Here is a 13648-nt window from a genome sequence, read left to right on the forward strand (position 1 = left end):
CACCTGGTAAATTAAAATCATTAGCCTGCCTGAGAACATTGTGCTTACTACACTTACATTTTTACCTGCTTATGACTGAAGAGATAACAAAAAGTACAGTATATTTTGTTTTCATAGACGTTTAATACAACTTGTAACAAAATCAATTTCACTGCTTGCTCTCATGTAGGACAGTCACCTAGAAAGAGAATTCAGATAATGACACATGCTTTAAGAAGTTAAATGCTAAACTCCAAGGACTGCAGGACTGCCCACAATACTTGTGGAACTCCTGAAACTGGTGGTGAAAAATCCAGATTAGCAGGAAGAAATATATACCAAAAAAAAAAACCTGGTACATAAAATCGAAGCTCTAAAATCAGCAAAACTGGCACAAGAACTTCAAGGGCAGGGGAAGGACTTGATACTACTTTCAGAAGTATGAGCTTTCTGTAGAACTTAATTACAATTATCTGTGTGGATTTTTATGAGACAACTGAAAACCAGGACTTCTGAGAACTTCAGATTTTTAATATATCCACAGTCATCATAACACAGCAAAGTTTATGGATGCAAACTTATGGATGCAAGGGCAAGGGGGGAGGAACCAGGTAACGGGTCAAATAAAAATCAGAGTGACTGACACCTACAATTAAAGTTAAGATTAACAGAATTTGATAGAATATAAAAGCACTAATACACAGTAAACAATATTGAAATCATAGATATACTTACAAAGCAGAGCCTTAGGCAAACCTTGAGTCAACCACCTGCCCACAACCATGCTCCAGAACTTACAAAGCCATCACGTATCCTCTACATTAAAAGTTCTCTTCAAGGATAGTCTCCAAAGGTTGTGTTGAGAAACAACACCCAACTTTTCAGCTTACTGGATTTTTCTCATAAAATACCAATTCTCTTCTCTGAAGCAGTAATGGAAAAAGAGTTCCTCTCTTCTATCAGAACTGGTCTTGTTCCTGCCCCACAAGTGCTGTGAACAGATGAGTTTTCTCTCTCACTGCTACTTCTTGAGTTGTAATTTTTTGGGCTTTTTGTGCTCCATAAGGTAAGCCCATACCTCTTCTACTACATAAAGACTTACTTGATAGAAGATGGAAGTAACAACAGTCTTCACATTCAGTGTTCCCAAATGTTTTCTGAATCATAGATCTTTAATCAGTCATATCCCTTAGTTCTTACACACTTCTAGGAAGTTCTGAGCAATAGTAGAGACACTGGAGATGCTGATGTACAAATTCAGCAGGAAAGTATTTCACCTGTCCATGCTCAGAAATTTCTCTTTAACTGACTAAACACCTAAAATATTTTTATGCTTGTTCTCTTCCTCCTTAAATACAGCCTAATGGTTCTACTGGACATGAAGTAACTTGAGACTGGGCTCATGAATCAAACACACTTCCCATCCCTACTCAAGATCATTTATGAGTTGGAGGTGGAAAGGTGAAAAAAGTAAAATTCAAAAGGTGAATTAATTCTAACACATCAAATTCACATAGCTTGTTGGTCAAAGATTAAAAGGAGGGTATTTTTCAGAGATCATGGCTATGAACTTGGTTGTTTTTTTACCTTTTTTTTTTTTCCCCTTCACTTATTAAACTGTCTGTACCTCGGCAGGACCCTGCTGCTGAGATAACCAGAAACACCTGATTTATGCTTGGCTGGTTTCTATCTATCCTTGTGCAGTATTGTCTACTATCTAAAACAACTGCTTGCTTTCCCCATGTCTTGCACAAGACACTTCTCTTAATGCATCCTAAATGACCTAAATTGCTTTTTTTTTTTTTTCCCCAAAACACCACCTTTTGGACTGCTGTTCCGTTTATGATGCATTATGAACCAGTTTCGTGTGTGCACAGTCAGCTGTTCCCCATCTTTCCTTGATCCGTTTGACCTTTGCCTGTTGTACGGATTATTTTAAATTCTCTTTACTAACTGTCCTCCTGTTAACTGAAGATAACTCCCCCAGCTTATCGCGCTGCTTTTCAGATAGGAGCTTTTATCTCCAGACCTCTTTCACCCCCCCCCCAGGTCCGTCTCAGCTCCGGTCCCTCCCGGAGGCCCCGGCAGGGCCAGGCTCGGGTCCGGGTCCCCGCTGCGGGCGGAGCCGCGAACAGGCGGGGCCGGGGCTGCGGCGGCGGCATGGCGGCTGCGGCGGAGCGAGGTGAGGGGCAGCGGGGACACAGGGCCCGGGGTGCCGGCTGGGCCCCGTCCCACCGTGGACAGCGGATCCGGCTGGTCCCGGTTGGTCCCGGCTGGCTGAGCTGGGGTTGCGGGAGGGCTCGGCCGTGCCGTGAGGGGAAGGGGGTGCGAGGGAAGGAGGTGCGAGGGGAAGGGATGCGAGGGGAAGGGGTGCGAGGGGAAGGGGTGCGAGGGGAAGGGGTGCGAGAGAAGGGGGTGCGAGGAGAAGGGGGTGCGAGAGAAGGGGGTGCGAGGGGAAGGGGGTGCAAGAGAAGGGGGTGCGAAGGGAAGGGGTGCGAGAGAAGGGGGTGCGAGAGAAGGGGGTGCGAGAGAAGGGGGTGCGAGGGGAAGGGAGTGCGAGGAGAAGGAGTGCGAGGAGAAGAGGGTGCGAGGGGAAGAGGTGCGAGGAGAAGGAGTGCGAGGTTTTCCTCTCTGCCCCGCAGCCTCCTATAGGTTCGCGGTGCTGTTCTTCAACTGCCTCCTCACCTTCGGCTCCTACTTGTGCTTCGACATCCCCAGCGTCCTGCAGGAGCAGTTCCAGGGGGTAAGTGCGGGGCTCTGTCTGGGCGACGGGACCGCAGTGGGGCATGCAGAGGAGGCACAACCAGCAAAGCAGAGGCCTTGGTCACTGACAGAGTTCCAAAACCTCTGCTTATGGGGTCGGTATAGGAGTCGTGCTCCGAGATCTTTATCTTAACTTCGTAACACGAGGTTATTACCATCGTGTCTCCTGGGAGGAAGATGCCATGAAGCAGGACAGGCTGTGAGGAGTTTGCGTTCTCACTGCTGCCTGGAGAGCTGGGAATCTAAAACCTGCCCTTGTTCGATGGTTGTCAGCTCTGCCCAGGAGCCTGTCCCGAGAATGAAGTTCAGAGTTAGGACAGAATTCACACCACTCTGCAGGTAGGAGGTACACGGAATTCAGCATCAGTGCCTACACTGGGCTGGCAGAACAGCAGTGTGGCAAAAGACTTTCTGGATCTTCAGATCCAAACCTCCTGGTATGTCAGGTATCACAGCACACATTTGTTTGCTACCAGAAGGGCAGAGCTGTGCAGGGAGATTGCACATGTTGTTTGTCATGTACAAACTATTCATATTCTCAAATGTTTGAACATTTGGCTGGTCAGGGTTCAGACAGATATCCCCAGTTGATTTCTGAGATTTTCCCAGGGATGCCAGGGCACAAATTTCTTAACTTGAATACCTGAGAAATTCTTACTTGACTCATTGATTGTGATTGCTTGGTGACTTTTGAGAGCTGATTTTACTCACGTGTGCCATCTGTGGGTAGATGAGTATGTGCAGGGAGTCCAGGTCCTTTTTCTGCTTCCGTAGCAAGAAACACATACAGATTGCATATAACTTGGGCTTTTGGGGAGTTGGGTTTTTGTTTTGTTTTAAGTGCATAAGCTAATCCATAATGTTCAGTGAACTACAGGCTAAGTTAGGTGCAGTTTTTCATTGCAAACAGGAGTAAAAAAATTAAAAAAAAAAAGGGGAGTTTATTCCTTATCTTCCACAAGTATCAGTTATTTATGGAGCAAAGGAAAGATTTTTTTTCATATTTTGCTGCCTAGGTAACTTTACAATGAAACCAAGCTGTATTTTTCTGTGTTAGGCACTGTGCATCCAGGATTTTTATCAGTTGACATTCTCATCATATTTTTACTCTGGGGAATTCAGTCTCTACCTGCCTTACACAAGTAAGTGGTAGTCGGAGCACCTCAGACCAGTGCTTGCAGGGAAGATGCTTTGTTCTAGAGGACTGTTTCTCTGCAGCTATGGACATTTCTACTACAGCAGATTTGAGGGGTTTGTAAATATGGCTACATAAAAATCATGTGGTTAAAATTACACTTCCCTTGTCCTTATTCAAGACATCAAACTTGTGCCTTCCAGTGTGGAAGACCTCACTTCTGTCTGCTAACACAAGTAGATTTTTTGTAGTTGGAAGATCCAGGTTTTTTTCCTGGTCACATGTTGTTGAGGAGATGTTGCTTTTCAGTAGGATAACTTGGCATATTAAATCATACTGTGACTACCAGCTGCCCACTGCTCAAGAAATGCTTTATACTGCTGTGAATGAATATGGACTACTGCTAAGTTTCATATTCACTGCTTAAGACTTCATGGTCTGTATTGAAGAGTCAGATCAAGCTAAGCTATAGCCCAGAATCTAAGGGATCAAAAAAATGTCATGGTGCAGTTTGTTGGTTTTTCTTTTGAACTGAAATGTGTATAAAAGCTCTGAGCCCCTGTTGGTGCTGTCCCAGGAAGGGGATGGGAAGGCACGTGGTGCCAGTGGCTGGTCATTTCTCATCTGTCAGGAGCTGCTGGCTTCCTGGGAGAAGACACAAGTCCTCTAATTCCTGGTTGTGTGAGTGGGAACTGAGTAGGAGAAACAAAAATCTAGTAGGCAAACCCTTCATTTTTAAAGGAATGTGTGGGTTTTCATCTGTGTCTGCTGCCTACCACAGACTCTGTGACTTGTTCTGCAGAATCTGACCTGCCCCAATAGAACCCATTCCAACAGGACTGAGCAGAACAGCACACTGGACTGTGTTGAAGGCTTGGGAATGACACCTGCACAGTACAATTTGCTGTATGCCATCTATGCCTGGACGTAAGTTGCTTTTCTCATGCTTTGGGGGGTTGGGGTTGTTTGCTCAAGGCTTCCCAGCAGTAACACACTAATCTTTCTATTCTTGCTTTCTCCTAGAAATGCAGCAGTGGTTATTCTGGCTGGATTCCTGATTGATAAACTGGGAAATCGCTGTAAGTTCTGATCAGTTGATATTCATGTGGGATTTCAGGCTGTTCTTTCAGTGCAAAGGGTGAAGGTTCCACTTGAATAAGATGACAGAGGGCTGGGAGAGCTCAGTGGGCAGAGTGAGTGAATGATGGTGAGTTCAGCAGCTCCATGAGGGCAACTGGGAGGTTTTCATCCTTTGACCACTGATTTACCTGAATGTCCACAGCAGTACAGGAAAAGAGCTTTCCTCTGACACACATGTAACAGGGAATAATGTTGCCTGTTCTTGATGTCTGTTCCTTGCTCTGACATTTGTTCTGGTGTCTGCCATAATCTAAGGCCTGGCAGTCCCAGCAAACACAGTTCTGCTCTGTCTCACAGAGGTAAATGTCCTAGAGATGAGGAGACAGGGGCAGAGGGAAGGAGATGGCTTGTGGTAGGTGCAGTCTGTAGCTGAGGTCAGGACAGGAACCCTTATTAAAGAGTTCAGAGCCTTGTATCTAATTTTTCTCTAACCTTCCATCATGGTCATATTTTGAGGAATACCCAGTCATGTTATAGAGCCCACTCTTCACAAAATTCAAATAGTAGTGCTAACCTGATGGAAGCCCACAGATTTACTGGTCTGTTTTGAGGTTGCTGTTTTGCTTTTTCTCAAAGAATGCTTTTGTCCTGATCTCAGCACATCTGTTGAAGTTTGCGTTTTGTTTTTTTTTTCCTGTTTCTCCCTAGTTGGTGTCTTTGTTTTCTCTCTTCTGACTGTGCTGGGATCATCAATCTTTGCTCTAGGCTCACACTTCAAGGGATCACCATACCTCCTGCCGATGATGCTAACAGGAAGACTGCTCTTTGGCTCTGGGAATGGATCACTTACTAGTAAGGAATCCACAGTCTTTTTTATACCTCACCAGAGGGTCATGATACATTTTTATTTTGCTTCCTAGAACCTTGTCCTTGCAGAGTTCCACCTGCTCTGCACCCAGAATGTTGCTAAGGAAGAGGACTGCTTCCTGAAGGGTTGCATGGGTTCAGTGTATGATGAATGTTTAAAATGTCTTCCTCTCTAAGAAGTTTGTCTTTCTCCCAAGCGTGGGGAGTGATGTGTGATTGCTGTGCCTTTGGGGTTAGTTCACCTCCCAAGTCCCAGCATGATCTAATCCATTTAAAAAGCACTGTAAAGCTGAGATGTCCTACCTGCACCTGGACTGTCTGGAGGTCTCACCCTAGCTCAAGCACTGCAGCTTGAGAGTCAGTTTGTTGTTTCTGTGCAGTGTTCTTGGCCACATCTGTCTGTTCAAGAGAGAATTTTTGTCTTCTCCAAGTTGCACAGAATCGTATCACAGCCTTCTGGTTCAAGGGGAAGGAACTGGCACTGGCATTTGGCCTGACTCTGTCTTTCTCTCGTCTTGGGAGTGTCCTCAACTTCTTCTTCACCCAGCAGTTTGAGGCAAACTTTGGAATGCAGTGGACACTCTGGGGAGGTGAGTTTCTTTGGTGCTTTGGCATCTTGTTTTCTAAACCTGAGGAAACCTGTTTGTCCAGCTATGAACAATGCCTGAAAGAGATAGGTAAGTCAGCAGGAGAGGGCACATTATTTTAGTTTTTCCTGTTGCTTCCTGTATGCAATGGAGTGATATTTTCTTCACTGGTGCCTGGAGGTGTAATGTCAGGCCTGACAGATTTTTCTGCAGTCTTCTTGAGGTACTTTAACATCTGTGGTCACAGGTAGTCAGTACTTAATGTGGATTTACTCCCATGGAATGAAAATTCCAGAGTGAAACAAAAGAGGAATCCAGGGTGTTCTGTGTTTTAGCTACCAAAAGTGTGTGATTGGTCTGACTCAGGACAAGATGCCTTGCACGTGGACTGATCAAGAGAGTAGGTTTGCATTACTGTGAGAAGCAGAATCTGAATCACATGTTTCTCAGTAATAATCTGTTTTAGGGCTCACGTCTGTAGAAGATTTGAGTTTCTGACCTGTCTTTGGTGCACTGAAATGGGATCTGTCTCTACGGGAGGGGATGATCTGTTCTATGGTGCAGTTAGGGAGTGGCACTCAGTTACTGGGGTGTGCTGGAATGGTGATGCTGGGGAGAGCTGCTTCAGGGCAGCCCTTGTTGACAGAGACTTGGTGGTTGTAGGGAAGTATCATTTCCCAGTCAACCAAACAGTGTGAGCCATCATCCATGGAAAAGGGGATGCATATGTGAGATAATCTCAGGCATAAACTGAAATCTGAAATCTCAGGCCTGGTGTGCTGCATTCCTCCTGACACCAGTAGTGTTGTGCTCAGGCAGCATTTGCAAGCCCAGCACAGCAATCTCAGTAGCCTGTGAAGGGATAAATACGTCAGGCAAAGTGTGTATGATCACAGAGATAGGATACAGATGTCTTTCTGAGAGAAGGATGTAGGTTTTGCAGATGCTCCCTGCCAAATGTGCTGCTGGCACATCCAGCATAATCTGACTCCTCTGGGTCTGTCTGCTTGCAGGTCAGATTGCTGGAGTAACTGCAGCAGGTCACATAAATGAGGACTTGGCTTTCACACCAGCCCATGTCTGACACCTCTCCTGCTCAGGGGAGCAGCTAAGCTTCTAATGTCTGGCTGGTTTGGCCCTCGGGTTTGTTTCTCAGGGGCCCACTTCAGTTCTGAAGGCATTCTGCCAGAGCCCAGCTAAGTGCCTGTCTGCAGAGGGGTGGCTGTAGCTCCACGGGGTGGTCAGAGGTAAATGTTCATTCTGTGGGGCTGTTCATGTTGAGAAGCCAGGAGTAGAAGTCAGAGAGAATTCTGCATGTTGCATGTGGTTGGTTTTGTGGTTCAGCTCTGTCCAAAGCAAGGAATTTCTAACACCTCTTGTGTCTTCTCCAGGTACCCTGCTCTGTGTGCTCGGGTTTGTTTCAGCCCTTGCAGTCAGTGCACTGGATAAAGTGGGCACGAAGCAGCTGGGCTTGGATGGGGTTATCCAGCAGGAATCAAAAAAAGTGGTAGGTGTTTCTCAGGCAGCTTTTCCATCTCAGGGAGCTGGGGGTGCATGAGGAAGCTGGGCCTGGCCAGAAGAGGGCATTGGCACCACTTGGTTGAATCTTGCAGAGCAGTTCCTCAGGAACATCCGAGGATACTGCAAGCCACTGAAGTGTACATTTCCTGTTTGCAGCCTTCCAGAGAGCTGAGACAGCACTCTGAAAGCCACTACTTTTCTGAGCCAGTAACTTCTTGATTGTAGGTGGCTCAGAGGATGATTTTGTGCATAAAACTATAGTAGCCTCTCTTTGGAACAGCTTTCTGGCTCACAGGATCCGTGATGGCAAACATCTTATCTGGTCAGGACTGAGCTGTCTTTTGCCAGCCCTTTTCTTCCATTCCTCCTTGCATTCCTTTGCCTAGGAATATGCATTACAGGTTGCAATTTTTGTGGCACTTAAATTATTAGACAGCTTTCTACTCCTGATGGTATTCTTATTGTTTTGTGCTCCTGTTATCTTTCCACTGTATTTCATTTAAGGTTTTGCAGTAGGTTCTTAACGGGGCCTGCTTAGCACAGTCTCTTGCAGCTAAAATCTTTATAAAATTTGGAAAGTTTGGGTTTTTTTTTTTGTTTTCTCTATTGAATAGTGTTAAAAAAGGAATGCTTTGGAGTAAGCACATCCCTCAGAGGTACATGAGCTGCCTTTCAGTTCCCTCTGACCTGCTGTTACTTAAATTTTCTGTGGCCTTCAGTGGCTCACAGCAGGTGACATCAGTGTGAAGTTGCAGATTATTCCCTGGTGACTGAGGCCACATCTGATCTTTGCAGCACATCCAGGACATCCGGCGCCTCCCCCTTCATTACTGGCTCCTGGTTCTCACAATCATGTTCTTCTACAATGGAGTCTTCCCCTTCGTGGCAGATGCCAGGTATTGCTCTGTGGCTGCAGTCCCACGGATTGGCACAAGGCTCCCAGAGCCTTGCAGGCTCTCCACTGTTAGCTGGCTGGGAAATACAGGGATAATATACTTGTTCTTTCCATTCATTAATGCAGAGAAACATCTGTAATGCCTGTGCCCTGTGGAGCAAAAAGTTCAGGCACCCAGAGTTTTTTCTGGCAAGAAACACTGTTCTGCTTCAGAAAAAAAGTCCTGAGTCCACTGTTCTTGGGCAAATTCTGATGCAGTAAATCTTCAGGTAACAGTGTCTGATTTGTTAATTTGCTACTATCTGTTACTACAGCACAGTCTCTAAAGGCTCATTATTACTACTGGTAAGGAGCCAAACCAGTTTTAAGTAGCTAAAAGGTCCTTCTAAGCTCTGTAAATTCTGTAAAGAATTTGAGTAAGTTTTGATGCCTTTTTTTGCATGTCCCTAACAAAGGTGAAAGGCTGACCTGTGACAGTGAAAACAAAACTTGGTTTGTATGTTCTGTGCTTCAACCAGAAATCCCTTTAGCAATGCCAAGGGAAAATTACTAGTACTTCTAAAGTGGAGATACTGTTTAAATGCTGGTCTTTGCTGTTGCATTATTTTTAAATGTTTTTCCAGCCTTTCAGCATTCTGAGCCTTGGACTGGTGCTTTCTTTCTCTTCAAAAAGAATGTAAAAAATCCCATCAGTGTATTTTGGAAAGGCAGCTACGAATTGCTGCTTGTGAGCTGTGCTGATGTAACTGAACATAAGCCCCACTTTAACCTGCAGCTTTACTGGGCACTTGCAGAAGCATCTTGAAAGTGGCCATTAAAGCTGCCAGCTTCTTTGTGGTGTTCACCAATTAAAAAGAAAATAAAACAGCAAAGGCTTGGCACTACAAACTGGGTGGAATCAAACATGTTTAAAAAATCCTCTCATTAAAACCCTTCCTGTCCGTATGTTTGTGCTCAGACTTGCTTTGTCAAAATAACCATAACAAAAAAAAAAAAAAAAAAAAGAATCCTAATTATATAATTCTCCCTCCCTTCATTTGTTTCTTATTTTTTAGCAAGTTTATCCAGGATAAATATTCTGGTTACAGTCAGCAGGCAGCTGCTTACATTGCTGGGGCCGTGTACGACAGCTCCCTCGTTCTTTCTGCAGTAGTTGGCATATTAATTGTGAGTACCCAAAACCAGCATTGCTTGCTGATAACTTTTTCCTGAATTTTTCAATGTCTTTGTTACAACCCCCTCAACTATACTTTAGCCTGCTGTTGCTGAACAAGCAGTCTTTTAATTCCTTGTGAACTATAAGATGCATTTGAGTCTAAGTTAAATTACCAGAAATCAAGTTAACCTCTTTCTCCCTCTGTCCCTTCATTGTGCTGTGGTAGCACCAAAACCATGGCAAGTGGCTGCATGTTCTGAGAGGACTGGAAGAGATCAGGATAAGTTTTGCACCTGATGGAAAAGGGCAGCCTGCATGTAATCAATCCCTGTTTTGTCAAGCTCTCCCTTATTTCTATAACTTCTGGGCATAATGGTGTGGGTTTCCTCCCCCTTTATTAACACCTGCTATTTCACATGGACACAGATTCTCTGACAAGTGTTTCAGTCTTGGTTCTGGAGGATGCAAGAGAAACCATTAATAGTTTGTCTACTGCACAATTAACACCTAGGACACGATGTCTTGCTGCCACTCATCCCAGCCCACTTTACACAGCCCCTCATGACTCAAGCATGAAGAAGCAAGGATCCCTTGTAAAAGGCCTTCTGTTTGTTTCCCCTACCAGGACTATGTTGGACTGAGAGGGTTCTTTGCTGTTGGCTGTGCTGTACTGACTCTGCCAGTCTTCAGTCTCCTGGCATTTACATTTGTTCCTCCTCTGGTCTCCACCATCTGGCTGGGGATCACTTACTCCTTTGCTGCTGTAAGTTCACAACCCCACTGCTGAGTGTTTTGTGGCTCTGTTCCTCTTCCTCCTGGATAGCAAACGTCACTGCCCTTGTGTCCTGGCTTAGCAGCCACAGCTAGAAGCCACTGGCTTACCAGTTCTGCAGACTCTGGTTAGTAACAGGGATCTCCAAAGAATCAATATGGACCAAAACAGAGTAAGGGATCGTGGGATGCAGCATGAAGTGTGGATCTGCCTGCTTTTCTTACCACTTTTTCACCTTGAATGTAACACCTGCATTTCTTCTCAGTCTTTCAAGCTAAATATTTGGAGAAATGTGGATGTCAGATTTATATACCATGTGTTGTCTGTGCTGTCTCAAGCAGCTTGAGAAGGATGGGGTATGGGCTAGAACAGGCTGGGAGGGTTCTACACTGGATTTTTTTGAAGAGAAAGTATGTTTATTCACTGGGGATAATTCCTTTTAAAACTATTGACCTTTTAAAACCAACACCTTTAAATAAGGCTTAGAGTTAATTACTCCTCTCATATACTCCTACCAGGCTAGTATGTGGCCATCCATACCTCTTGTGGTCCCCCAAGCAACTCTGGGGACTGCTATGGGGCTTGCAACTTCTGTGCAGATGATTGGAGTTGGCCTTTCAAATCTGATTGTTGGACACATTCTAGGAACAACCTCCAGGTGAGAAGGCTTTCCTTTTTTTTTTTTCTTTTTTTTTTTTCCAAGCAGAGCCATCAGTAGTGCTTTGGTAGAGAGGAGCTGTACAAGTGCCTTAAAGATCTTCAAATTACTTTTTTTCTGTCCTGCTTTGGCCTTTTCCAGTGAATTAAAGATCCCCCTGTGGCGTTGGCAACAGATGATGATCTTTATGTTGGCAAACACTGTTGCATGCATTGTTGCCTCCATCAGTCTCAACATAGTGGACAAGAGACAGGTAAGTGTGACAAGAGGTAAAGAACAGCCTCACCTCACAGAGTTGCTTTGACTGATGTAATGAGCTGTTGGGTGGGTGTATAATTCATTCCCAGGACATAAAAACAGGACTGCACAAGGAGAGAACTGTCTTGTTAAGACAGTGGTGCAGGGCACAGCACTCTTATGTAGTGTCAAGCTGTGGGCAGCTGAGTTATTGCAAGGAGGTGAGGGGAAGGGCCAGGAAACAGCCAAAACAACACACATGTACAGGAGGAATAGGGTCCTTTTCCTCACTAACTGCTGCTTTGGATTTGCAGGGTGGGATGCTGAACAAAGTAAGAAAAGGAGCACCTGTGGAGCAGGAGGACAGAGACCCTGTGGGTACAGCACCACTCCTTGATGAGGACACCGGGAATGAAGGCTCTGTCAGCTGAGCTCACCCTGACCCTGTGGGAACAAGGGCTGCAGCACTGGTCACTTCTGCTCAGAAATGGATTTTTAGCCTCTGTATTTAAAATATCTTCAAAGGAAATAATGAAGAGAATTGTCTACAGGAAGGGAACATTTTCACTCTCTTCTGCCTGGCACACAAGTGAAAGGTGGCTGCTGTGTGGTTCTTAGGCATTCTCCAGCATACAGAAACCTGCACAGGGCACTTTAAGAACTTCAGTGCAGTACAGGGAACTGACTCAGCTGAAGCTTGTTCATAAGCCATTAGGTAGCTTTCACTCTTGTATCAAAACATCAAGCCTAAGGTGTGCCTGCCTGCTCTACCACTGTTTCTCCCCACAAGAATCCTGTGCATCAGCACTTGCTATCCCACATACCCTGGCAGGCCTGTGTGCTTCGGCCCTACATTAATGTGAATCTTTCACTAATTACACACCCAGGCAGGTGACACCATCATTTTCTTTAGGCAGGAGCCTGAATTAATCAAACTGATTACCTTTGGCACAGGAGCCTAGCTTAAGTGCTTATTGCCTTACCAGAAATGCTTCTGTAAGCCATACCCCAGGCATTTGGATTCAAAGGGGTAGAAGGTTCTGATCTGAAATTGTGTCCTTCAAACCAGGGTTCTCTTACTCCTGAATGCTAGATGATTATTTTCCTCAGCCAGCTCTCACTATGCAGAACACTCATCAACACAGTGTTTACAAAAGCACAAAGGATGCTTTAAGAATGAAGTAAACTTCAGCACAGCCAAGCACAGGGAATGCTGAAGTGAATGACTTCTGTAAATGACTGCAAACTCTCAGAGCAGCCCTTCTCAAGTTGCAGTCAAAATAAATACTACTGGATTGAAAGCAATCTGTGTACAGACAGCAGCTGGTAAAATAACATTTTAAGTAGATGTCACAGAAGACAAATGCACACATCAAAGCACAGTTTTCTTAAACTGAGTTACAGAAAAGAATGTGGTCAGAGAGCAAGGTCTTCTCAGTTTTAAGTCACACACTGAGTTCATTTCACACCTCTGACAATTAAAGCATTTCCCTGATTGAACCTGGGGTGCAGCAGAAATTTGGGAGGGGAGGGTTGTGAGAAGTCACAGAACTGCAAAACCACAGACTCCTTTAGTTGCAACCTCCTGAGGTCACCTGGCCCAACATTCCAGCTCTCCCAGGGTCAGACAGAACAAGCTGTTCACACCTTCATCTAGTCAGACTTTGAGCCTCTCCACAGAGGGAGACTCTGCAACTTCTCTGTGCAACTTGTCCTGGTGTTTGACCACCCTCACAGTAAAAACAACAAAAAACATCCTTCCTTGTGTTCAGATGGAATTTTGTGTCATTTAATTGGTGCCTGCTGGCTCTTGTCCAGAATTGAGTCTGGCTCCCTTGTCCTCACTCCCTCCTAGCAGGTGACACCCTGGAAAATCTCCCTGAGTTGTCTCTTCTCCAGACAGGACAGCCTCAGCTCTTTCAGCTTCTCATCTTATGACAGAAGCTCCAAGTCCATTTTACCACCTCTGGGGCTCCATCATCCCATCCAGTCCCTGAA

General features: G+C 45.1%; 1 protein-coding gene across 2 annotated transcripts; it reads left to right on the forward strand.

Moving 5' to 3' along the window:
• The first annotated feature begins 2135 nt into the window (after positions 1-2135).
• Positions 2136-13380, forward strand: LOC103536873 (major facilitator superfamily domain-containing protein 1-like). Of its 2 annotated transcripts, none has more exons than XM_030459838.1 (13): positions 2136-2161; positions 2622-2722; positions 4680-4804; positions 4901-4956; positions 5666-5809; positions 6256-6414; positions 7803-7918; positions 8728-8828; positions 9883-9994; positions 10609-10746; positions 11274-11413; positions 11555-11666; positions 11965-13380. In XM_030459838.1, the coding sequence occupies exons 1-13, from the start codon at positions 2140-2142 to the stop codon at positions 12079-12081; spliced, it is 1443 nt and encodes a 480-aa protein (XP_030315698.1). In that variant the 5' UTR covers positions 2136-2139; the 3' UTR covers positions 12082-13380. The 2 variants fall into 2 exon arrangements, with proteins under 2 accessions (XP_030315698.1, XP_030315699.1); XM_030459839.1 differs by lacking the exon at positions 2136-2161 and adding an exon at positions 3800-3884 and having other exon boundaries at positions 2689-2722.
• Positions 13381-13648: the final 268 nt, after the last annotated feature.

This window comes from Calypte anna, chromosome 14 (genome assembly GCF_003957555.1).
Source record: "Calypte anna isolate BGI_N300 chromosome 14, bCalAnn1_v1.p, whole genome shotgun sequence".
NCBI classification, from domain to species: Eukaryota; Metazoa; Chordata; class Aves; order Apodiformes; family Trochilidae; genus Calypte; species Calypte anna.